Source organism: Oncorhynchus mykiss, chromosome 8, assembly GCF_057628025.1.
Source record: "Oncorhynchus mykiss isolate SJ-2025 chromosome 8, ASM5762802v1, whole genome shotgun sequence".
In the NCBI taxonomy this organism is placed as follows: Eukaryota; Metazoa; Chordata; class Actinopteri; order Salmoniformes; family Salmonidae; genus Oncorhynchus; species Oncorhynchus mykiss.
In genome coordinates this window covers 24,206,257-24,232,576 of record NC_143029.1, presented here as the reverse complement: position 1 = coordinate 24,232,576, position 26,320 = coordinate 24,206,257, and the positions used below count along the sequence as shown (strand labels likewise).

Below are 26,320 nucleotides of genomic sequence, written 5' to 3'. Positions count from 1 at the left end.
AGTCTACACCATACAAAGGACTTATGTAAACGTCAGAAGGGAAATCAACTTTTCATAAACCCTTAAAACATTGAAAGAACTTCAAAAACAACTATTCTTTTGCGTGGGTTGTATTAGCAACATCAATGGATTACACACACATAATAATATAACACAATGAGTTCTGGTTCCTCCAGAAATGTCCTGTACCTCGGGCCTAAAAAGAGAGTACTGATATAAGTAGGACACGTGACATCCCGTTAACTTTGAGAAAAAACACTTTATATAGGCGCTGTGCCTGTTATCACATTCGTATCTGCTCTCTCATTCGCTAGAATGGTCCACCTGGTCTTGCCTCTTCCCGACAGCACTCCTTTTTTAAATACATTTATTTTCATTGTTAGGGTGGCCAATGGAGTATCTGGTCAATATAATGGATAATCTGTGATTATGTACCTTCATCGATTTCCGGCTACTTTCGGTTTACCACTCAAACGCACCCAGTGCCAACAAGTGTGACGTACTGGATAAGCAGTTCCTGTATTATCCTTGCTATTCGGGATGCTTGGGACGTCCAAACGCTGACGTTACACCATTAAAGTTTACATTTTAAATGGTTATGATACTTCTTTTTACAGATCAATGTTAAGGTAAGGGTTATGGTTAAGGTAGGGGTTAGGGTTTAGAATGTGGACGTCCCAAGGATCCCGAACAGCACTAAATCTTTATATTCTGTCTTTGGTTTTGCTTTCACTTTACTAGAAATCATGTCAGTACAATTTCTGGTAAAGGACACTGATAATTTGCTGATTTCTAAACCCTGTGACGGTTTCGTATGGGCTGTCTGATCTTGGCGTGATAAAGTTCGATATTAAACAGCAGCAGGTGAGTTGCTATTCATAATTTGCATGCCTCGATTCGTGGCCTATGACTGATTATGCACTAGGACAAACTTATTTTCACGATTTCACTTATATAATCAAAATCAATACATTGTAGCACGGTTTTTGGACTCATTCAGTAGTTTTACCAAATTAAGTAGATTCATGTTGAAATTTTTTTAAATTATCATTTATATTCCTAAAACATACATTAAAATGATACTGTTTCTGCTCCCTGGTGTTATGGATTTGTGATTTATAGCCCCGTTTCAAAATACCGGTTTTAGATGTCCAAATTCATGGTCAATATGCTGAAATAAGTCGTTATATGGAAGAAATTACATAACAATTAATCCCTAAACACACTAGTCACTTATTTGAGGTAAAAGGATGTGTATTTCCTGTAAATCATGTGTGGTGAAAACGTTAGTTTGTTTAATGTAATACGTTCTGTATACCGTAGGGAATTTTGTGTAATATAAAATTGTCAAAATAATTAAATATAAGCTGATAAAAAAACAGTAACATATGTGTTATGGGTGTAAAATAGCACAGGGATGCCATCTGTTGGTAAATGTTCATTACTGCAACTCTTGTGTTTTACCGGGGTGCTTGAGATACCCGGATGTGTTGTGACATTCAAACAATATGTCTTACTACTTTTTCCATGGATAGTTAAAAAATGCTCCTAACCACAATTTAACCAGGCGCTAGAGCTTCTATAGTGACTGTGTGCCAGGCTGAATGTTTGACGTCGACTATACCTTGTCACTATTTTTGGAATCGTAAATTCAATATCCAGGCTTAGCCTACTCAATATTTTGCAACATGTAAAACGTTGCAGATAAATTGTATATTGTAGGCTACTTCACAATGCATGTTTTTTCTGAAAGTGTTGTAACGTTGTGCCCAGACTAGTAAACATACCCTCCTTAATGCGTTGTTACCATAATGACAGGTCAGAGCAGCTGGGATCAAATCCTATTTTCCTACAGCAGCATCAGTGTGAAAGTACAAGTATGAGTCAGGTAACTACAATGACATTATACAGTATCATTAAGCAGCTGTGTAAACCTGTGAACAATGCTTTGGACTAATAAATAGCATATCAACGTCTTCCTCCTAGGCAAGGACAATGAGTTTGGAAGAGCAAATCAGGAGCCTCTCACCAGTTGCAGCACATGCTCTGGCAAGTAAGTTAACATGGAACATCTGACTGAGCTTTATGCATTGTGTTGTCAACTGTGTTCCTAATTACATCGTTTGTTTCTAGTTGCTGAAATTACAGATGACATTGACATTCAAGAGTTAACAAGAGCAGATCTGAACGAACTTCTGCCAGGCCTTCAACATTTAAAACTTAGAAAGAAGATCAGTGAACTTATAAATACATCTAAACAGGTTGGTATAGCCCCAATAGCTTCTAAAGTTACTGTACCACTATTCTGGAATCATTCACTAGTTACTAGAATGTTTGATTCAATGTGCAATTCCATTGGATGTACTAATTCCCCTGTTTTCTGTAATATTTCTGATTCTTAGAACACAGCTAAACCTATTGCTTTAGTTCTTAACAAGCTAAGGGAATTCCTTCCGGTTGATGTCATGGAGAGTAAGTCCCTTTTCAAAACAATTCAGCATAGCACTCACCCAATACAGTTTTGGTGTATCTTTCGTTGTAATTGTATGCACTGGTCACTTTCTCCTTACAGATGCACTTGTTCCCGGGGGAGTGTTACATGGCTACTTCCCTATTCTTAGAGATTTGGAGAAGCAGCTGGCCGAAGCCCTCTACTTCATTCAGGCACACGTTGGTTTGCTCGAGAGCTACATTGGAGAAGAGTCCATGGAGGCTCAGAGCAGTGCTGCATCTCCATCAGTTGACTCTGCTACAGCAGGAAACCAACCATCAAATGTTGAGGGTAAATTACTTAACTGCTGTGTTAGCTGCAGCACAGTGGGTCTCATTCCTCATTCTTCATGAATCAAAAGATGGTAGATGATGGCATACAAATCATAAACACTGTAGTAGATTTCATGAATATTATAGTTTTGTTGAGAAGTTAAACATTCAAGGCCTAGGTTGGCTTCAACTAGTGGCACTGTAATGGCACTCGAACACAGTCCTGTCTTAGCCTGAAAGAACCCCAGTTAACGGCACTAATCCTTCAATCTTTTTTTAGTCCAGAAAACATCTGTTAATCGCACCTCAGGATCATCAGGTAACGCAAAACCTTTAACAGGGCACTTTATTGTCAAAATGTAATAATTCTACAGATGTTATTAAACCCTTTTACAGCTTGCAAAGCTAACTACAATGACTTGCAGACTCACAAGAATGTGCTGCAATACTGTTGATTTTAATTCATAGTATTTTATGTGGTCCTCAGCCTTATGTGCCGCTGACAGCCAGCCCAAACAATGCAGAACAGAAGTGTCTGGTGCGCCGAACAGACCCACCTTCAAAGAAACTCAAGATGAGACCTCAATGTCACACTCTCATACTTCAGGAGCAGCTGGTAACCTACAGTTGAAGTCGGAAGTTTACACACACCATAGCCAAATATATTTAAACTCAGTTTTTCACAATTCCTGACATTTAATCGTATTCAACATTCCCTGTCTCTTAGGTCAGTTAGGATCACCACTTTATTTTAAGAATGTGAAATGTCAGAATAATAGTACAGAGAATGATTTATCAGCTTTTATTTATTTCATCACATTCCCAGTGGGTCAGAAGTTTACATACTCAATTAGTATTTGGTAGCATTGCCTTTAAATTGTTTAACTTGGGTGAAATGTTTCAAGTAGCCTTTAACAAGCTTCCCACAATAAATTGGGTGAATTTTGGCCCATTCCTCCTGACAGAGCTGTTTGTAACTGAGTCAGGTTTGTAAGTCCTCCTTGCTCGCACACTCTTTTACAGTTCTGCCCACACATTTTCTATGGGATTGAGGTCAGGGCTTTGTGATGGCCACTCCAATACCTTGACTTTGGAAGTATGCTTTGGGTCATTGTCCATTTGGAAGACCCATTTACGACCAAGCTTTAACTTCCTGACTGACGTCTTGAGATGTTGCTTCAATATATCCACATTTTCTTTCCTCATGAATGCCATCTATTTTGTGAAGTGCACCAGTCCCTCCTGCAGCAAAGCACCCCCACAACATGATGCTGCCAACCCCATGCTTCACAGTTGGGATGGTGTTCTTCGGCTTGCAAGCCTCCCTCTTTTTCCTCTAAACATAATGATGGTCATTATGGACAAACAGTTCTATTTGTTTCATCAGACCAGAGGACATTTCTCCAAAAAGTACGCTCTTTGTCCCCAGTTGCAAACTAGTCTGGCTTTTTTGTGGCTGTTTTGGAGCAGTGGCTTCTTCCTTGCTGAGCGGCCTTTCAGGTTATGTCGATATTGGACTCGTTTTTACTGTGGATATAGATACTTTTGTACCTGTTTCCTCCAGCATCTTCACATGTTCCTTTGGTGGTGTTCTGGGATTGATTTGCACTTTTCGCACCAAAGTACGATAATCTCTAGGAGACGGAACGCGTCTCCTTCCTGAGCGGTATGGCGGCTGCGTGGTCCCATGGTGTTTATACTTGTGTACTATTGCTTGTACAGATGAATGTGGTACCTTCAGGCGTTTGGAAATTGCTCCCAAGGATGAACCAGACTTGTGGAGGTCTACAGTTTTTTTTCTGAGGTCTTGGCTGATTTTTATTTTATTTTCCCATGATGTCAAGCAAAGAGGCACTGAGTTTGAAGATAGGCCTTGAAATACATCCACAGGTACAGCCCCAATTAACTCAGATGATGTCAATTAGCCTATCAGAAGCTTCTAAAGCCATGACATAATTTTCTGGAATTTTCCAAGCTGTTTAAAGGCACAGTCAACTTAGTGTATATAAACTTCTGACCCACTGGAATTGTGATACAGTGAAATAATCTGTCTGTAAACATTACTTGTGTCATGCACAAAGTAGATGTCCTAACCCGACTTGCCAAAACTACAGTTTGTTAACAAGAAATTTGTAGAGTGGTTGAAACACTTAGGTTGGTGTCATAAAACCTAGTTTGTGTAAACTTCCGACTTCAACTGTATGTGGTATATCAAACATTTAATTTGACTGTTGGCTGTGTACCTAGTATTAAAATCCTTAGCAAAAGAGTTTGATTCAAATTTACAAGTAGGCTATGTGGTTCTCATCCTTAGGTGCTGACACCCATTTTCAAAAAAGTATAACGGATCCTTCTCAAATTTCCACCGGTAGTGGGCTGCACGAGCCACGATGCAAACAAGGAGGTAGGAACCACATTTCTTCACAATGCCACACAGGTCAATATCAAAACCTAAAAACTGTTCAATGTCATGATATTTTGTAATTGGACACAATTATTGTTAAGAAAGTGTGTGATTTTAAATGAATACTTTCAGATAAGATGTCCTCATCTTGGTGGAATTTTAGAGCAACTGAACCTCTAAATAAGAAACAAGCAGGTGAGACTAATCAATGATACTCATCTTACCTCCTAATTTATAAAAATAAAAATATGGTGAATTATTATATTGGCGTTGTATAAAGTGTGAATTCATTTTTTTGTCTTGAACAGTTAAAGTCCATTCACAAGTCTGTGGAAAAACCCTGGACACTCACCTTGCACTCATGAAACAAGTGGATGATCTGGCAGTAGGACTAAAGCGAGAGGAGACCAGACCAGAAGACTGCCAAGTCATAATAGCCTTCTGTCCTATTACATCTCGTGTGGGAACAGACATTGATGCCGCCATGAGCAAAGTTCAAAGTAGGAAAGCCCTTTAAGATTACAGCATGAAAGCAACTCAACAGGATGTATTGGTCCATATTGTAGAATGACTGACTCTAATGAAAAATATATTTTTATGTGGAAGTACTAAAGTTTTAATTGTGTCTCTCAACAGGTAACAAAGATGTCATTCTAGTGGTGATGCACCATACTTTTGATCACTGCTTTGTCACAAGCCAGAGATCTGCATCTCACTACATAAACGTAGTGGAGGAAGTTAATGTTCTCTTCCATGACTCTATGGGACTTCTGCGTTGTGAAACAAATGATAAAGCAGTGACTCTCATACACAAGGCCTTACAGAAATACAGCAGCACTACTTACAAACGTTAAGTGCCCCCTGGTGGCAACAAAGTAGTGTCTGAAGTTTAACATGCAAACATGATTTAAAAACCTCATTCTACCATTCAAGGCGCTGGTAATTCATTCTAGTTCAGAATAAAGCATGTCAATCTGTGTAGTCAACCAAATGAATGACTGTTGATACTCAAGCAGGACTAAATTAGATGTCTCATTGTAGAACAGCTGGTGTAAGGGAATCTTTGCAGTGGCTGACCTAACACTACCAATCATGTGGGATGCCTCGTGTGAATTTCAGCTTTTCCTTCTTTTGGTATTAGAAGCACTTTATGCTGTTGGATGTACTTTTAACAAATGCTTGTCTATGTCACTACTCAATCATAAGAGATTGAAAATGTGTAACTACAGTATCATTAAATGCTATTTATTTTGCTTACAGATGTCCTAATCTATGAAAATAATTCAGTACAAGTAAGAAAGTGTTACATCAAATATTGAATAATATTGATAAGAATTGACATTGATCTGTTTTTCCCCAAACTCTTGTGATAAACAGTATATTCAGATCTCTAGACTTTTTCCACATTGTTACATTACAGCCTTATTCTAAAATGGATTAATCTACACAATACCCCATAATGACAAAGCAAAACATGTATTAAATAACGGAAATATCACATTTACATAAGTATTCAGACCCTTTCCTCAGTACTTTGTTGAATCACCTTTGGCAGCAATTACAACCGAGTCTTCTTGGGTATGACGCCACAAGCTTGGCACACCTGTATTTGGGGATGGTGAATGTTGCGGCACAGCTATTTTCAGGTCTTTCCAGAGATGTTAGATCGGATTCAAGTCCGGGCTCTGGCTGGGCCACACAGGACATTCAGAGACTTGTCCCAAAGCCACTCGTGTTGTCTTGGCTGTGCTCTTAAGAGTTGTTGTCCTGTTGGAAGGTAAACCTTTGCCACAGTCAGGCCCTGAGCGCTCTGGAGCAGGTTTTCATCAAGGATCTCTCTGTACTTTGCTCTGTTCATCTTTCCCTCGATCCCGACTAGTCTCCCAGTCCCTGCCACTGAAAAACATCCCCACATCATGATGCTGCCACCACCATGCTTCACTTTAGGGATGGTGCCAGGTTTCCTCCAGATGTGATGCTTAGCATTCAGGCCAAAGTGTTCACTCTTGGTTTCTACAGACCAGAGAATCTTGTTTCTTATGGTCTGAGTCCTTTAGGTGCCTTTTGGCAAACCTCAAGCAGGCTCTCATGTGGGCTGCCTTTTACTGAGGAGTGGCTTCCACCTGGCCACTCTACCATAAAGGCCTGATTGGTGGAGTGCTGCAGAGATGGTTGTCCTTCTGGAAGGTTTTCCATCTCCACACACCTCCCTGACCAAGGCCCTTCTCCCCTGATTGCTCAGTTTGGCCGGGCGGCTCTAGGGTCTTGGTGGTTCCAAACGTCTTCCATTTATGAGTGTTGGAGACCACTGTGTTCTTGGGGACCGTCAGTGCTGCAGACATTTTTTCCGATACCCTTCCCCAGATCTGTGCCGACACAATTCTGCCTCGGAGCTCTACAGAGAATTCGTTTGACCTCATGGCTTGGCTTTTTGACATGTGCTGTCAACTGTGGGACCTTTTTATATAGACAGGTGTATGCCTTTCCAAATCATGTCCAATCAGTTACATTTACCACAGGTGGACTCCAATCAAGTTGTAGAAACATCAAGGATGATCAATGGAAACAGGATGCACCAGAGCTGAATTTCAAGTCTCACGGCAATGAGTCTGAATACTTATGTCAATAAGGTGTTTTTTATTTTTAATACATTTGCAAAAAATTCAACAACCTGTTTTCGCTTTGTCATTATGGGATATTTTGTGCAGATTTTGAAATGTTTTATTTAATCCATTTTAAAAAGTCAAGTGGATGAATACTTTCCCAATGCATCATTCATTCGTGTTTCATGAGGAATTTGTCTCTGTAGATGGACTTAAAGCTAAATAAAATGTAAGTTGCTCATATGCTTTTTTATGAAAATAAGAACTAAGTGTTGAATCAAATATTTAATCACAACCCTTGTATTAAGAATGCCATTGATTAGAAAATGTAAAAACCATGTTTTTCAAACTTCTGATATCAATATAAAGAGACAAAGCGTTATTTATTTCTAAATATCCTAGAAAAACTATAGGCACATTTGCATTTATTCACACTAAGTGATTTAGGATCACTTTCATCTTGCCTCAACTGTCTTTCCACCACAAAGTAAATGACAAAACAGTAGTTAGTGTTTTCTAAACTGATACAAACCCTGCAGTTGTCACCCCCCCCCCGACGATAAAGGAAGACCTACTCAACATGTCTCAGGCCCACCAGGACACACGAACAACACTGGTGCTAAAACACTCCATTTTTGTGCTACAGGTCCAGAGTAAAGTAGATCAGTCAATGAGAACACATGTTCTTATTTCCTCTGCCACTCAAACCATCTTCCATGATCCATCCATCAACCACATCCAACTCTCAGAAACAACTGATGTCTTGACAGTGCCATCTCATTGATAAATCTACTATGATATTTCAGGTGGCCCCGAAATGTAATGCGTTTTTTATAAGGACAGGCTAAATAGGAGATTGTCCTCAAATCTTCTCCCTCAACAGGAATTGGTCTGTACCCTGGTAACGTGTGTGCACTATGCATAAGTGTGACTTAAACTCCCTTTCACACATCTATGCATTTGTTTTGTCCTCATAAGACACTAGCACTACTTCCACATTCTGGAAAATATAGGTGATCAACAGTAAGTAGGTCACGGTTCTTCAATACATTACCTTGTGTTTTATGCCCATTAGATAGTATCATATCCCCACGTCAAATTCTGGCTCGAGACACACATCATAGCATTCATCCCAGTTAAGTCAACCTATACAAACAACCATCTCATACGTCTTGTGAATATGTTAATATACTCTGAATAACACAACAAAAAATACAGATTCCTGTTCGGGGGAGGGACGAGGAAAAGTGCCATTAATATACATTCAATATACAGCAGAGCAAGTCTGGCTAGGCTGGTTCAACATCCCTCCCTTATAGTCCACACCCTCTCTAACCCTGGTGCCGTAGCCCTGCGATTGGCCCTCTGCAGTGTCCGTCACTGGCTTGGTCGGTTGGGGCGGTCCCTCCAGTAGTTGTTATAGGCCTCCTGGAACATGTTCTTGCAGCTGAGCTTGGCGTCGAGGCGGGAGCAGATGAGGAAGGAGCCGCCCATCTTGCGGTGGAGGGAGTAGGTCTCCTCGGGGGGTGGGGTGAGGCGCTGCTTCAGCATCACGGGGATCAGGTTGTGGATGCGCTCCGTGGTGCTCTGGGCCCCAAAGTTAAAGGGCTCCGTGGAGGCGAAGGCCTCGCCCAGGATCATCACCGCATCCACATGGGCGTTCTCCATGGACTGAGGGACGTGCAGAACATACTCAGTAATAACCAGAGTGTGTGTGTATTTTGAAATTAAGTTAAGTGTTCACTACTAAGTTTATGCCATAGATTAATGAAGGGCCTTCTCAATTCATTGTGACTAAATAAAATGGTATACAGCATTATTGATGCATGTGTTGAGAAAAAATGAAGTCACTCACCTTTGACTCATAACCTGTGAGGAACTTCATGTCTCTTGATCTCTTCAGAACCCCCTCTCTGTCTCCCTCTGCTGCGGACTTGATGAGCTGGTTAAAACAAGAAATAAAAGATGTCACACACATAGAAGGAAATCATTATGGTCGGTTATGTTTTGTTGGGGGGTATAGCCCAATAGCTCACCTCAATGTAGATGTCAGTGAAGTCTTCACTAAATCCTCTCGTTGCGCCGAAATCTAACAACGCAACCTATGGATGAAACAGTAGCAATGTTTAGTTATTTGAAGCATTCAGCAAAATCGTGCTACTGGATGGGGGTTACTGTATAGGCTTGACTCTACAGAATACACGGTATTTACATTTCAACAGAAAGGACCTTTAGGAGGGTCATCAAAATCAGTGGACTCTAATGATGAAATTGACAAGAGTTAAAAGGCAGACTCACCCTGTGTGTCTGCGGGTCGTAGAAGAAGTTGGACCAGTTGGGGTCAGTCTGCATGTATCTGAACTCAAACAGCTCCCTCAAACACAGCTTCAGGATATTCTCACAGATCTGACAGAGAGAGAGAGAGAGAGAGAGCTCTCATTTTTCATTCTGCAGTGTGGCCACCAAGGGGCAGTATTACACTGGTGTTTTGATGTATGAGGCAACAGAGAAAGGAGGTTGTTGTGGCGTTTGTCTTACACATCAAAACAAGCTTGGCAAGAGAACACACACATTCCACAATATACTGTAGGTAAGTAGTAATCACCAGAATGGTGCAATTCTTTGGTTATTGAATAAAGTTGCAGCCTGCGCTGACCTCGTTCTTGAGTTCCTGGGAGAGTTGTTCAGCCTGGTCCAGAGGGAAGCCTGGGACCAGCTCTGTGGTGAGGACGGCGTTGCTGCTCAGCTCATCTATTACATCTGGCACGTAGAAGAACGGGTGGTCTTTCAGCAGCTCCCTGTACCAATCACATATATGCAACACTCGTCAGACACAGGAACAACAACATACAGCTCTGAAAATTACTGCTGGATAGGTCAGCAATTAGGACTAAACGGGAGTATATGTACATTATTTGTGACAAAGATGCACAGGATCTTTAGTTTACAAATAGCATTATAGTCCTACTATGTGAGTTTAAAATATCACATAGTAGGACTACACAGATGTATCAGTGTAGTGTAGGGCTCCCGAGTGGCGCAGCGGTCTAAGGCACTGCATCTCTGTCCAAGTGGTGTCACTACAGTCCCTGGTTAGATTCCAGGCTGTATCACATCCGACCGTGATTGGGAGTCCCATAGGGTGGTGCACAATTGGCCCAGCGTCGTCAGGGTTTGGCCCGGGGTAGGACGTCATTGTAAATAACAATCTGTTCTTATGACTTGCCTAGTTAAATAAAAGGTTAAATAAAAATAAATAAAATCAGTGAGCGTCCTCAACAACAACAGCTCATTGCATCGCCACAATCCCTCAAATAACCCTCCAGAGTCAACACTAACTCCATGTGCTTGGGCTGTAGAAATCACTGTTTAATGGGGAGGGTGAACCATGTACTGTATGACTATGCATAGAAGGGAGAGGTATCACTGTCCACGGTCAAGGTGAAAAGCATATGTCATCCACAGCTGGTGTGTACTGCGTGTGTAACAGGAGCCCCCGCTCTGGACATAAACCCTCACCCTGCCTGCCCGTCAACAGATCATGGAACGGGGACAGTGGACATGAGGAGAGGACATGCGGAGGGGGTGCTTGTTGTCTCCTTGTATTATTTCTAGTATGTCTAAATTTAAAAGCTGGCTGCAAGCCAAATGGTGCACCTTCATATCGAAACCTAATGCTCCCCAGAGGGCTAGAGCGGCTATTCTTAGCCCCTGAAGGCCAACTTCATCCAAAATAGAGCACTTGTACCCCCTTCACTTTTCATTTCAGGAGGAGAGCAGTGACTTAGGTTAGATGATGAAAGTAGTTACAGGGAGGTGGTCTTTAAGAAGGAGCACATCTTGTTGTTTTCATTACTCACTTGAATTTCTTGGCACATTTGGCCTCTCTTATGTAATCACATTCCAGCGCCAGCTCTCTGCTCATCACCTCAATCAAATGCTCAGGGAAGAGACCTGCACAAAATTTAAACAGAGGGAGAGAGAAGGGGCGGGGGGGGGTTGATTATAATTTCTCTTCCACATAGAGGATATGTGCTCCAATCATTCCTGGCTCACCCTACCGAGGATCAATGATGGTCTCACTCTGCTGTCTGTGACACTGCATGTGTGTGTGAGCAGGATCGGAACAGGATAGTAGTGTTTGCTTATAGGGAGGGGAGGGGGGGGCTGGAAAATCCCCATTATTGTGAGCCATGTCATACATGTGATTGGACTATGTCATGCTATGTCAGTTGTGTATAGTATGAGCCCATAAATAACTAATTCAATTCCTCCAGGGGTCGTCACCTTCAGGCAGCGCATTGCTCATGGTGAGGAGGGTCATCAGGTTGTTGACGTCACTGTCGATGCTCTTAGCCACTCCGGGGTACTGCATGGGACAAACAGCATGATAAAACAACCATGTTTACCAGTTTGACATAAACCTGCCCTGACATGAAGACAAAACACTGCCATGACATTGTATATGGGACATGCTAATGGAGCACTTAGCTCCCTTGTCTATATACAATTTGAGATAAACCTATACAGTTTATAACAACAAACATGCTTTCCATGCTGTAGGTCTTTTGACCGGTGAACATGTGGGAAGAGCTTACTCTAATACAATTTAGATAAACAATACTGAGTTGACACGTAAGATTCCCATGTGCTTAAAAAGTTGAATACATTAAAAAAAAATAGACTTGTTTGATTTCTTCTTGAAAAGACGAGCACTGCCTTAAATGCAGCCATGAGAACAGCAGAAAAGCGAATGCTGGTGGTCATTGCTGACATTCAACATCGGTCATCTCTACACTGTGGACCGCTACAATGTGACTATGCAAGATACCTTTAATGGAGGTTGTAAAAAGCCTCTACTGTGTGCGTTAATGTGACCTTGTACTATTACCAGGGGATTATTTAGGAGGGTGCAATGTTACATTTCCATCTGAACGTTCTGTCTTGTTTCTAAAAGATAGTCTGTCATATAGAGGAGGGAATCATGTCCGCTCAGCTCTATTCCTTACATTTCTATCTGAAAGTTCTGTCTTGTTTCTAAAAGATAGTCTGTCATATAGAGGAGGGAATCATGTCCGCTCAGCTCTATTCCTTACATTTCTATCTGAACGTTCTGTCTTGTTTCTAAAAGATAGTCTGTCATATAGAGGAGGGAATCAGGTCCGCTCAGCTCTATTCCTTACATTTCTATCTGAACGTTCTGTCTTGTTTCTAAAAGATAGTCTGTCATATAGAGTAGGGAATCAGGTCCGCTCAGCTCTATTCCTTACATTTCTATCTGTAGCTCCAGAAGAAGCAGCAGCAGGTTTCTCTATCTCACCTGGATCTTCATGGCCACCTCCTTGCCGTTCTTCATTTTAGCCAGATGGACCTGTCCAATGGAGGCCGCAGCAAACGGCCGCTCCTCAAACGACTCCAGCTTGTCCCTCCAGTTAGGGCCCAGGTCGTTGTTGATGGACTTCTGCAGGGACAGGAACACAACCACACATAAACCAATGGCAGCTCCCTCAACAGTGTGTCTGTCACGGAGATGGGAGTTAGTCTTCAGTTATGGACCCTCATTAATTGACTGGGGTTCAACAGATCTGATCGTAATCTGTTTTTCACTTGACTTACTGACTGACTAATGATTCAGAGAGCTGCGTGATACTCTTTGTTTTCTAGTACCTCTTTCTAGCAAGAGGCTAAAGGACTAGTCGGGGGGGGGGGGCTTAAGAGCAGGTTATTAAAGGTGAAACCTTACCGTCATCTGTTTGATGGGCATGAAGTCTGCACTCTGTCTCACACGCTCAAAGATCTTGGCCAGCTGGGGGTTGATGAAGGCATCATCTGAAGGAGACGGACAGAGGAAGAGGAGAGAGATGAAAGACTGATCAAAGTAGAGTCAGACTGACATACAACAGTCAGAACAAAACATGAGACAAGCCATGTTGTTCCTGTCTGTCAACCTGTTCATTACACTGTGCACCAATACAGGACATGAAGTCACAGGTCTTAATCACAGTATCCTGTTCAGTTCAACTCCAACACGTTGAGTAATGAATGAACAATCACAGGTCTATAAATCATCTGTAAACCTTGGTGCCTCTGGGCCTTATCACAGTTCAATCACAGAGATTAAGTCCTCGCCAGTGTTCACTAAACATCTCTGGGAGGCCAACACATTTGGCACAGCAACAATCTCCACATAGCTTTAGCTGGCAGTGCCTTAAAACGGTCCCTCAAATGTATTATAGCAACAACGATGACTATGCATATTAACCAAAACACCGTGGTGGGAGCTGGGCATTATGGGAAAGATCTATAACCGGGTCACCATTCCGACAACAAGTGGAAAAAGACAGCAGAGGAGAATGGCACCTCAAACAGATGAAATAGAACCCAAAACACAGTGGTCAGAGGGGACCCAAGGTCTTTGCTTTCTGATACTAATGGGGTAGATACTCCTGCCAGACCCGGCTGATTGTGAGTGAGGGCGACTTTAGTATTTAGTTAAGCAGAACACATTTAAGCGTCGACTGCACTTAATAAATGGAGGGATCAACTGAAGTAATAGTGATTTGACCTTTGTCTTACTGTAAATTACAGTGATTATCATCATGTGTGTTTGTCCTAACTTGTATGAGGACTGCTGAACAGACACGTTATGATTGAGCCATTGATATATACAACAACCTTCCTAGAATACCAAGCCAGTTTGAAAACCAGTTTTATCTGAAATCATTCAACACGTTTTAGAACAAAGAACATTAGCCTAAACACTATCAGTTTACATAGGGAAATATCAGCGGAAATATCAGAGGACGGTCACTTCAAACTCAAAAGGTTGCAGTTCTGACATAGTTGGTGGCTTATTTTTAGCCCTGGCAATGCCTTGGCTGTTGCTGTCCATCAATAGTAAATTTGGTACGTGTCACACAACTGACATGGGAATGGCGGGAGAATGCCATTTATTTATTTAACCTTTATTTAACCAGGCAAGTCAGTTAAGAACAAATTCTTATTTACAATGACGGCCTAGGAACAGTGGGTTAAACTGCCTTGTTCAGGGGCAGAACGACAGATTTTGACCTCCTCAACTTGGGGATTCGATCCAGCAACCTTTTGGATACTGACCCAACACTCTAACCACTAGGCTACCTTCCGCCCCCATTGCCCTGTGCATTGAGTTGCATTAATCTTATGCTGGGTCTGTGACACTGTTTACCAGCTAGCTGGAGCAGATAGAAACCCTTTCTCCCCTATAGCCTACACATTACAATGCTCAGGATTTGTGATCATCTCCATGGTGACCATGCAGACCTATAGGCAGGCTTGGCTGGATAGCGACTACTCAAATTAGGGGCTCGAGGGGTAAGCTTCCCTCTAAAGCTGTACCTGCGTGCCAAATTTAGAGCACTAATCTGACTCAGCGCCAGGCAGCACTATGAGAGAGGTAACCGCTTTGTGTGCCAACACTCAGAAGGGCGGGCAAGGTTGTGTGCAGGGGGCAATCTATTTTTAAAATCAGAACCCCACTCACATTCCCAAAAACAAACAACCCAGCCCAGATAGACAAGCAGACAAGTTGGCAAGCTAGGAGGCCATTAAAAAGTCCATGTCAAGGGCAACACAGCAGGGTCCAGCCAGGCTAAAATAAGTGTTGTGTGTTGTTGTGATCTGACCAGAGGTGTGGTGAACTGGGAGATGCATGAATAGATAGATGTCAGTGAGGTGGGAGAGGCCAGAAATAACTCTGATCTACAGAGGCTGGAGGGAGGCCCAGTAGAGGTTATGAAGATGACTCATGAGTGCCGTGACACTAGGGATAAGGGTCATGAAGCCTGCCACGCTGCAGCACAGTAGACACAGCTGAAGAGGGCAGTAAACAGAGGGAATGGCCCAAACACAAATAAAACACACAGGATCAAGGTTTGCCAGTAGTCACCTTGAATGCTGAGCATCTGGCCCAGTTTGAGTGCGGCTCCGCGGACCTTGCACAGCGTCCTGACGATCCGTTCTGCGTTAGCCTCTGATAGGAACGGACTGGAGTCCAGAACGGCCTTCTTGTCAGCTGAGGGGAGAAATAACAGTCAGCTCTATGCTAAACTCCAAGGTTGGAGTAGAACATGTATTTGTAGTGATTATTCTGGTGAGAGGCAAACTAATGTTGAATCTCATGGGTTTTGTGGATATAGTGCAGGTCTGGCTTAAGGGAGATAATGCTTTCATAAATAGCATCTAACGGCAACACTATTTACTCAAACCAGTGGTGATTCCTGACTGAGGAGAAGGCCTAATGCGGTGAGAGAAGTGTCACTTCCACACTATTGATAATCTCTCAGGACATGGTAGAGAACACCAGCGCTCTTCCTGACACCCTGTCCAGAGCACCCCATTCCAATCTATCAGAGAGGCAACTAAAACGTGTTTACTAGAAGACTGCCGAGACGTGAATTGTGAATGTCTTTCCTGACAGTACTGTACAGTTTGTTTCGTCCATATTCTGTTATTGTATCAGCTTGTACGATATAACATATTCACTATAGAAAACTGGGCATTTTCATAAACCAACGGACTTGATTAAAAGCAGGCTAAAAAAGATCTCTTCCCGTCCTAAGCAGTGTTTTGTGTAGCAGAACCAGTCTGTCTGGTTTGAAGCCCCAGATGCCCTCAAGCAGGGAGAGAGAGGCACGCCTGCCAGGCAGCCCAGGTGGAGTGAGGGGGAGAATGTGTGTCAGTGGGCCACACTGTGACATCAACAGCAGGAGCAGTGCGTATTAAGGCTTTATGTGCAGAAGGAGATTTTAAAAAAGGACTAACTTCAGGCACACTGCTGCTACTCTGTCTGCTGCTACTCCGTTTCCCCCCCAGAGCGCTCTTCATTAGCAGAACTTTAGAGAGCAGTGCACTGGATAAAGAGTAGACTAAAGTCTAGACTAATGTTTTTTCTTATGCGCTCTGATGACAAACTATACTCCACCACTACATACTCGCTCTGTATTGTGCAGAAATGGTGCTCATTATAGAATGAATGTGTGCTTGAATACCATCTATGACTTATCAAGTTTGACTCATCAATCGTGATGATTTCTGATTAATCCAAGGAGTTAAGGTTGATCTCAATTTAAAGCCCTAGATTCAATGTACTGTATCTCTTCCTGGGTTTTAAAGGAGACAATGAGCACAGTTACATGCACACAATAATTTGACTATTGTTGATAGTCAGACTAATATAATAGTATGTTTAAAACGTTTACATGCTTTGCAAGAAGAACGATTTCCCCAATAATCCTCTTTACATGGACACATCTGAAATCAGGCTACCTGACAAGACTTTTGATAAATGCAGAAAATTGCCAAATCATGTGATTTTTTTGGGGCGAAGCCTATTTGATTTGGAGTTTGGACATATAAAGTTTGCATGGGGAAAACTATTGATGCGTACTTTTAGTTTTTCCAAACTAATTTCACTCGCGCAAAAGAAGGAGGCAGGCGCTACCGGTGCTGACACATGCCCAGATCAAATACACCACTGGAACACCCATTAAGTGGTTTACATGTCCCAATAATTCAAAAGAAAACCAGGTGTTGTAATCGGCGTATGCTTACTTCGATTATGACCTCACGCCGATTAGGATAAGCAGAGTGAGGTGTTTCTATGACTATTACATTAGCCTGCCTACCGCCATAATAAGTTTAATATCAAATTATTAGTGTGCATGTAAATACACTCAATGAGTACATTTATACGCACAGTAATAATTCAATAGTAAAACAGAGTATGGCGGTAGGCAGACTATGTAATAGTCACAGAAACACCTTACTCTGCTGATCTTAAAATCGTCAGAAGGTCAAAATTGAAGTAAGCATACGCCTATTTAAAACACCTGGTATTCTGAGCAATCTATCAAATGATTAGGACATGTAATCACCCTAGTCGGCGTTTCAGCGGTGGATTTGATCTGGGCATGTGCCAGCACCAGCAAGCCTCCCTCTAGCGTGAGGAGTTCAGAACAACAGAATGTACGTGTTTTAGAAGTCGTTTTCACACACACACATTGAAATCAGAATCAAACATTGCTTCCCAAAAATAAAATGGTCGCTGTGGTAGAACGTTTATTTTGATTGGTGATTTTCTGCCTTTATCATAGTACCATCAGGTAGCCCGATTTCACATGTAAAAAAAGGATTATTAGGGAAATCATTCTTCTTGCAAAGCATTATCTTAATCTGATTATTCACAATAAAATTGCATTATTGTGTGCATGTAACCGTACTAATTGGCTCTGTGAATGGCTCTATAATGTCCATCTCCCCTGCACTAGATTAGACTGCTAAACCACCTCCACTTATTTTTTGTAATCGCGAAGACCACACTCATCAACTGAGCCCAACTACAGTAGAGTCTAAGAACTATAGCCTAGTGTGTTCAACTACAATGAATTATGATAGGAATTATTATGCCTCTGCATATCTGTATAGGTGACATATGTCCAATGCGTGCAAATGAAATAGGTGACAATGTAATTCTTAGATGAATTAAATCACGTCAGACATGTCAAAAGGGGCATTGCCTGCATGTTACTGCTGGGTAAGTGTCTAGTACGTGAGTGTGCATGCTTGTACACGTAATGTGAAACATAAGCCTGTTTCCAGTTACCATAGAAATCAGTTTATGTTAAACAGTTACCGTTTTCCTCACTTGGCCTCATACTCTTCTTGGCTACCTCAGCCAGCGCTCCAAAGCCCAGCCCTACAGCAAGACCTGTAGACACAACCCACAGTGTTAACAATCACACAACAATCCCATCCTGAGATAACATGATGTTAAGATCTGGGTCATTCAGTAGGGTACAATGTACGGAACGTTCAGATAGAAATATTTTGTGTAGAACAGACATGGTTCTCTGTCATGTAGCGTAAGGAATCATATCAGCTTTATATACGTGTCCAATCAAAAATGCTTCTTTTGACAGATGGGGAAAATCATGTTAAATGTGCATTCCGAAAGTATTCAGACCACTTCTCTTTTTATTCTAAAATGGAATAAATACACATTTTTGCACATTTAAAATTAAAAACAGTAATACCTTATTTACATAAGTATTCAGACGCTTTGCTATGAGACTCGAAATTGAGCTGAGGTGCATCCTGCTTCCATTGATCATCCTTGAGATGTTTCTACAACTTGGGAGTCCACCTGTGGTAAATTCAATTGATTGGACAGGATTTGTAAAGGCACGCACCTGTCTATAGAAGGTCGCACAGTTGACAGTAAATGTCAGAGCAAAAACCAAGCCATGAGGTCGAAGGAATTGTCCGTAGAGAAAAGTACAGAGAGAGATCCTTGATGAAAACCTGCTCCAGGGTGCTCAGGAACTCAGACTGGCTCACCTTCCAACAGGACAACGACCCTAAGCACACAGCCAAGACAACGCAGGAGTGGCTTCAGGACAAGTCTCTGAATGTCCTTTCGTGGCCCAGCCAGAACCAGGAATTGAACCCGATCTAACATCTTTGGAGAGACCTGAAAATAGTCGTGCAGCGACTACCCATCCAACCTGACAGAGCTTGAGAGGATCTGCACAAAAGAATGGGAGAAACTCCCCAAATACAGGAGTGCCAAGTTTGTAGAGTCATACTCAAGAAGACTAGAGGCTGTAATCTCTGCCAAGGTGCTTCAACAAAGAACTGAGTAAAAGTGTCTAAATATTTAGGTAAATGTGATATTTCATTTTTAATACATTTGCAAAAATGTCTAAAAACCTGTTTTTGCTTTGTCATTATGGGGTATTGTGTGTAGATTGGATGAGGGGGGAAAAAATGTTGAACTCATCTTCTCAAACCCGAAGGACATAAAACAATACAGGAAAGACGGATATCGATTTTGAGACATGGAATTAATTCCAATTCTGTATCTGTGAAATGTCAATGGAACACTGAGCGTATACCAAGCTTTTAACATGTAATACAACTCGTTTCATGCCAATCTTGCGACCTGCGGAAACAACTTTGAAGACGACGACCACAAAATGCACAATCCTCAAAAGCTGTCACGAGAAACCTGCACTGCTATGTTATTATTGGATGTATTAGGTTAATTAGGTTATGAAATCTGACTTTTAGGATATAATGTTAATGATATGTTAGAGAAAGACCCCACTGAATGATTCAGAACATTTACAATCATATGTCTTGATAAAATGTATTTAATAACATAAGGAAGTGAAATTTCATCACCAAAGCGCATTTTCTGCCACTCTGGGCAGAGTGGGTAGACACCTAACTATACGTTGTTTCTAGGGTCAGTTTGTTATATCTGGAGTACTTCTCCTGTCCTATTCGGTGTCCTGTGTGAATTTAAGTGTGCTCTCTCTAATTCTCTCTTTCTCTCTCTCGGAGGACCTGAGCCCTTGGACCATGCCTCAGGACTACCTGACATGATGACTCCTTGCTATCCCCAGTCCACCTGGCCGTGCTGCTGCTCCAGTTTCAACTGTTCTGCCTTATTATTATTCGACCATGCTGGTCATTTATGAACATTTGAACATCTTGGCCATGTTCTGTTATAATCTCCACCCGGCACAGCCAGAAGAGGACTGGCTACCCCACATAGCCTGGCTCCTCTCTAGGTTTCTTCCTAGGTTTTGGCCTTTCTAGAGAGTAGAGATATAGAGATATAACTCCACCGTGAAGTAATACTCTCCATAAGAAATCACAGTGCACAAACCAGCTGAGGACTCCCCTGAAATGCTGTTAAGTTAAATGTGGTGGACGAGCGTGCACCATTTGAACCAGTGACCTTTGATAGATATCCAAAACAAGTCCCGTCTTGTCCCCTTCAGCCAGCCGTACCTGTGCTCCCAAATACCAGTGTGTAGTGTGTAATCTTGTCAATGATTGAGTAGCACATCCTACACTGGAGAGATCCCTCAGGGTTGTTGACAGGACACAATTGATAGTGTGCGTGTGTGTGTGTGTGTGTGTGTGTGTATATATATATATATATATATATATATATATATATATATATATACACACACTAATCAAATCTGTCTTCAGAAATGTATTCTCTGAAATTTGTTCAGCAACCGATTTCTTCACAAAAGTTACGTTGTCCTCTAAATAAATCGAAGCAACACATTCAGGAAGCTTCACCATGATATCTTGTTTACACCCATAGACCCCCTCAGGATTGCTCCTTTCTTGAAAACTGCATCCAATCATAGCTCAACTTCCTGAGCAGTAGCTGACTAAGTCCTTCTGTCAGTCAAGTTAAAGAATCCTGCAGAAGTTCAAAGGGGTGACACTGAGTTGTGCCATCAGCTCCTGACACTGTCATACCTCAAAGCTGCAGGCTCACCCTGATCACCTTACAGAAATAGATCACCCTGATAAACCTTACAGAAATAGAGAGTTTTGTTTATGGTGAAAAATAGATGGCTTGTTTAGGACATGACAACAACAGCGGGGCCTGGGGGTTCATAAAAAGACAACTGGTCAGACAACTTCTGAACATCCTGCTAACTTCAGCGGTAAGACTACAATCTCTCCATGGAAGCATCCATGTGTGGTGTTTCCTGAAGCATCATGAGTACATGTCAAAGGGAACTGAAACTCAGAGAGTATGGTGTTAATTTATGTATCCATAATCCAACCCACAATAACAACCAGGAGAGAACAGAACAGGAAACCTGCATGGCTTGGTGTTCTCTCACATTGGTACACCGACTAACAGACATCAGGAACTGGATAGCCTGTCAGCAACTCTATCTCAACGGGTGACCAGTTGATGGTCAGTCCTCAGGGGACAGTATAGCACTTTTCCCCTGGAGGAGCGGGCCCTGGGCTAAGTTGCCAGCCTACCAGGTATCCCCCTGAGCCATGATGGGGAGGGAGAGCAGACCAATAAGGCTCCAGAGTGCTGGACTGACAGGTGTCCGTCTATCGAGACCCACATCACTCAAATGCCCCCAAACCCGGCAACTGTGATTTCCAGCTGAATGATGGAGTGATCCGTCAGCAAATCCCTCTCCGAGACCCGCCCCGCCCCCCCAACCACCCATGATGCTTGTGGTAATGCAGTGCCCTGACAGAGAGAGAATGCTGGAGCTGGCTCTGTAATGTATACAGAAGGTGCCAGGGCCATGTATGGACCGAGAGTAAACAGGTGCACCTAAGTGGCTTTCCTCTCGCTTGTGTATCGGCTCGCTGCGTGGATCTGATAACCTCCCAAACAGCCACAAAATGTGCAGCATGCTGGCAGAGAGATGGATGACCCAGGCTGGGGCAGGCCAGAGCCGGCTGTCAGTCCAGATCCCAGAGATCAGCTGTACCCAGACCAGGATATCAGCTATAGATGCTGCTCACATTAATCCCGCTACCTCCCTTTATCATAACATGAGCTCTGACTCATCCAGCCTCTGCTCCCTACATCTGTAGTGCTCTGTCCTCCTGTTCAGTCACAGACCAAGGTGATGTGGTGGGACGCTCAGATATCATAGTGCTTACATGACAGACAGCTCGTTGCATCCCATCTACAGCTGTAGTAGATGGAATACTGTACACACACACAGCATATATTTATACTCCGGACTCCAACATTGCTCATCCTAATATTTCTATATTTCTTCATCCCATTCTTTGACTTTTGAATTTGTGTGTATTATTGTGTACTGTTAGATATTACTGCACTGTTGGAGCTAGGAAAACAATAATTGTGCTACATCCGCAATACCATCTGCTAAATGTGTGTGTGACCAATACAATTTGATCTTCTCAACACCATATCAATACATCCTATCCATCTACAGGTAGCCAAATAAAACGGCCTTTGATGACATAAAACACTGCTAAAACCATGAAAATAAATATCATTCACACTGAGAAAAAACAGGAGCTTAGAATTCTGGAAAGAAACAATACAAACTATCCACCCTCTTGGGTCACCGCATTCAAATCTCCCTGTCCCTCTGCCTTCTTGGAGAGCTCTCATCATCGACCATCCCCCCTTAACAACGTAAGAGGGTTCAAAAATACATGCTCTAATTGTAAATATTGACACTGGTTACAGCAATGATGGTCACTAAACGTTTCTAGGTACCAGAGAAGGTTTGGCATGTGTTGATCAGTTTTACAATACTTTTCCTTTAATGTGACGTTTGGATGAAATGAAAAGGGGGATAAAAGGTGAGCTCAAGCAAGAAACAAAGATGAAATAAAGCACTATTTCTGTCACTATGCTGATGTCACCAAATCAATATTCCCAAGTTACGAGGATCAAGTTCTTATCACTCACAGCAATGTAGTCAACAGCAACATGTTACTGATCCAATAAAATGTTCAGTACCTTCCCCTCCTGAAAATAACAACATAATACACTTGACATTTGTAAGAGCACAGTAGAAACCAAAATAATGTGTAGCCTTACCTCCAAAATTGGCCAGTCTCCCTAACCGTGTCACGGGTACCTTTCTCTCTCGTGCCCTCTCACTGAGCTAAAACAGAGACAGAACAACACAATGGTAGACGAGATACACACTCAGCACATCTCGGAGTCACAGGTAACAGTGAGATGAGGTGTAGATGTACCATTTGTTTGTGTGGTTTCTCGTTCCTCTTGGCCTCCCTGGCCTTCTCCATGTCCTCAGCCGTGAGGCCCCCAACCCCCGAGCGGTCCTGGTGATAGGAGCGGTAGACGCTATAGGATCGGTAGGAACGGATCTGTCCTGAGAACTGGCTGCTGGGGTCCTTGTAGCCATCAAAGAGCTTGGATTTTACTGAGACCTGGCCATTGTATGTCCCGCTGGTCGCTCCATCTGCGCTCTCTGTCCTCTCCGATGAGAAGCCCCCCTCATCCCGGAACCCTGACCCCACGTGTTCCCCACTGTCCATGTTGCTTCCTTCTGCTCCAGAGAAGTCATACTTGCTGTCCATGTCTGCTGGGAAGTCATCAGACACACTCTGCTGCTGCTGCCCACCAAACTCCTTAAACAGATACACAGAAGTGAAAGGGGTCAATGAGGAGCTTGGTGTGGTTTCACTGGTATGGATAGGGCCAGAGATTTTCTTGACCGGGAAAAACTCAGCCCAAGATATTTTCAGGTCATCTGATAAAATTTGAAATAAATAAATGTATAAATCTGACCTCAAGTCAAACTGTATTTACATCCCAGCATGCTTTGCTTTGTGGGGGCTTAGTTCTCCATTGTACTATTCCGATCAAATAACTCAGCCATGATAATATTCCAAAACTCTATGAATCAACCTTTTGTTGCGCTTACTCTAAATTAGACTAGGCACAAAGGAAGGATAGGAAGCTATTTGACACTGAAGCTCTGTCATCCATTTTACATCTGGCTACTGGAGGTATTGTCTGACAATGAAAAATACAGAATCTTTGTAACAATCACGGTTGTCCACTACCCCTGCTGTGCCCACCTGCATCTTCTGCATGGCTACTCCCATGCTCTGGGCCATGGCCTGGGCTCCTCCATTACGCAGGGTGTTGGCCTGAGTCTCCATGATGGCCTGGCTCAGCTTGGTCAAGCCACGCATCACCAACATCATGTCGCCTGCCATGATGGTCTCCCTCACACCTAGAACAGAGACGTGGAAAGACTACATGAAAAGGGGTTACATAAAGTCGACAGTATGTACATACATGCAACAGTCTGAGTGAGGCTAGATGGACTGAAAGTAGTCGTGCTGAAAGTCTTCTTGTAGAATCTAAGACAAACCTTCATAACAGTAAATGTCAATTCAATAGTGAATATAACAGCGGGACAAAGGGAAATGACATTAATCATACTGGTGGAATGAAAATCGTGTACGGTCACCAATGGCCTATCGGAGGACGTGAAAGTCACACCACTACAGGCCATTGGCGGAGGTTTAAGTCTCACATGCTAATAGCCAGCTACCAGGTCAGCACTGCTGTCAGTCAACAACTAGAGGGGGCCTGGTCGGGCAGGCAGCAAAACACAGCTGTTATCAACGCTCATCACAGCCAAGACAACCTCGCAAAGGTTAAACATGTTTTCACTCAAGGGAACAAACATTTAGGTAACGACTTCCAACGCCAGGGCTACACCGGGAATAATAGGTGTTACGTTACAACTAACATGAGCCTGTTTCAGCTTTACAGTAACATTATCTGGAGGGAAACAAGAAGGCTTCGCATGGAAAGTACCCTTGCCTGGCTCTTAGTGCCGGACCATATTATTCATTATTTTGAGTTATATTGTAGAGTCATATCCGCAAGTATCTTCCAGCAGTGAGTGAAATAGAGAAAGGCCATTGAAAAGTGTAATATCTGCCCTTAAAGGTCAGACGCTGCAATATATCTCAATATAATTTCTGGGTAACAATTAAGCTGTGATTGAAAATCAAATAAAATGATGGTTGGTTGACACAGCAGAAATAAGTATTCAATGTTTATGTATTCTTATTGGTTGGTTGAAGTTACATACAGTGCATTTGGAAAGTATTCAGCCCTTTTCACTTTTTCCATATTTATAGCCTTATTTTAAAATGGATTAAAAAATAATAACAAATCCCCAATCTACAATACCCCATAATGACAAAGGAAAAACAGGGTGATAAACATTTTTGCAAATGTACATAAATAAATAAAAAAAACAAAAAAAAAACTGAAATAGCTTATTTATATAAGTATTCAGACCCTTTGCTATGAAGCTCGAAAGAGCTCAGGTGCATCCTGTTTCCATTGATCATCCTTGAGATGTTTCTACAACTTGATTGGCGTCCACTTGTGGTAAATTCAATTGATTGGACATGATTTGGAAAGGTACACACCTGTCTGTATAAGGTCCCACAGTTGACCGTGCATGTCAATGCAAAAACCAAGCCATGAGGTCGAAGGAATTTTCCATAGCGCTCAGAGACAGGATTGTGTTGAGGCACAGATCTGGGGAAGGGTACCAACATTTCTTTGCAGTATTGAAGGTACAAGAACACAGTGGCCTCAATCATTCTTAAATGGAAGAAGTTTTGAACCACCAAGACTCTCTAGAGCTGGCAGCGCGATCAAACTGAGCCACTAAGAGAGAAGGGCCTTGGTCAGGGACAATACCAAGAACCCAATGGTCACACTGACAAGCGCTCCAGAGTTCCTCTGTGGAGATGGGAGAACCTTCCAGAAGGACAACCATCTCTGCAGCACTCCACCAATCAGGCTTTTATGGTAGAGCGGCCAGACGGAAGCCACTCCTCAGTAAAAATCACGACCAAAAGGGCACCTAAAGGACTCTCATACCATGAGAAATAAGATTCTCTGGTCTGATTAAAACAAGCTTGAAGTATTTGGCCTGAATTCCAAGCTTCATGTCTGGAGGAAACCAGTCACTGCTCATCACCTAGCCAATACCATCCCTACAGTGAAGCATGGTGGTGGCAGCATCATGCTGTGGGGATGTTTTTCAGCAGCAGGGACTGGGAGACTAGTCATGATCGAGGGAAAGATGAACGGCGCAAAGTACAGAGAGAGCCTTGATGAAAACCTTTTCCAAAGCACTCAGGATCTCAGACTGGTTCACCTTCCAACAGG

The 26,320-nt window shown here is 42.5% G+C and overlaps 2 protein-coding genes across 5 annotated transcripts in view; one reads left to right on the top strand and one right to left on the bottom strand.

Annotated features, from left to right (window-relative positions):
* Window positions 1-291: 291 nt before the first annotated feature.
* LOC110529643 (uncharacterized) lies at window positions 292-8,029 on the top strand. The gene is made up of 13 exons (XM_021612028.3): window positions 292-629; window positions 742-864; window positions 1,819-1,888; window positions 1,987-2,053; window positions 2,134-2,261; window positions 2,403-2,472; window positions 2,573-2,782; window positions 3,044-3,082; window positions 3,251-3,379; window positions 5,078-5,167; window positions 5,300-5,362; window positions 5,476-5,667; window positions 5,804-8,029. Exons 3-13 carry the CDS (start codon window positions 1,880-1,882, stop codon window positions 6,019-6,021), a joined length of 1,215 nt encoding a protein of 404 aa, XP_021467703.2. The 5' UTR covers window positions 292-629; window positions 742-864; window positions 1,819-1,879; the 3' UTR covers window positions 6,022-8,029.
* The window catches only part of LOC110529642 (atypical kinase COQ8A, mitochondrial), a 29,843-nt gene continuing 11,307 nt past the window's right edge, over window positions 7,785-26,320 (bottom strand). For 2 of the 4 annotated variants that reach the window (XM_036985060.2, XM_036985062.2), the window contains exons 2-15: window positions 24,193-24,350; window positions 23,344-23,739; window positions 23,183-23,249; window positions 18,443-18,517; window positions 15,698-15,823; window positions 13,514-13,599; window positions 13,091-13,231; window positions 12,058-12,139; window positions 11,631-11,724; window positions 10,427-10,568; window positions 10,069-10,176; window positions 9,807-9,872; window positions 9,626-9,712; window positions 7,785-9,441 (exon numbers count right to left, since the gene is read on the bottom strand). In XM_036985060.2, the coding sequence (XP_036840955.1) occupies window positions 9,148-9,441; window positions 9,626-9,712; window positions 9,807-9,872; window positions 10,069-10,176; window positions 10,427-10,568; window positions 11,631-11,724; window positions 12,058-12,139; window positions 13,091-13,231; window positions 13,514-13,599; window positions 15,698-15,823; window positions 18,443-18,517; window positions 23,183-23,249; window positions 23,344-23,739; window positions 24,193-24,333 (1,905 nt within the window). In that variant the 5' untranslated portion in view covers window positions 24,334-24,350 and the 3' untranslated portion in view covers window positions 7,785-9,147. The remainder of the gene's footprint in view (window positions 9,442-9,625; window positions 9,713-9,806; window positions 9,873-10,068; window positions 10,177-10,426; window positions 10,569-11,630; window positions 11,725-12,057; window positions 12,140-13,090; window positions 13,232-13,513; window positions 13,600-15,697; window positions 15,824-18,442; window positions 18,518-23,182; window positions 23,250-23,343; window positions 23,740-24,192; window positions 24,351-26,320) is intronic. The other 2 variants (XM_036985063.2, XM_090242983.1) reach the window with 1 other exon arrangement.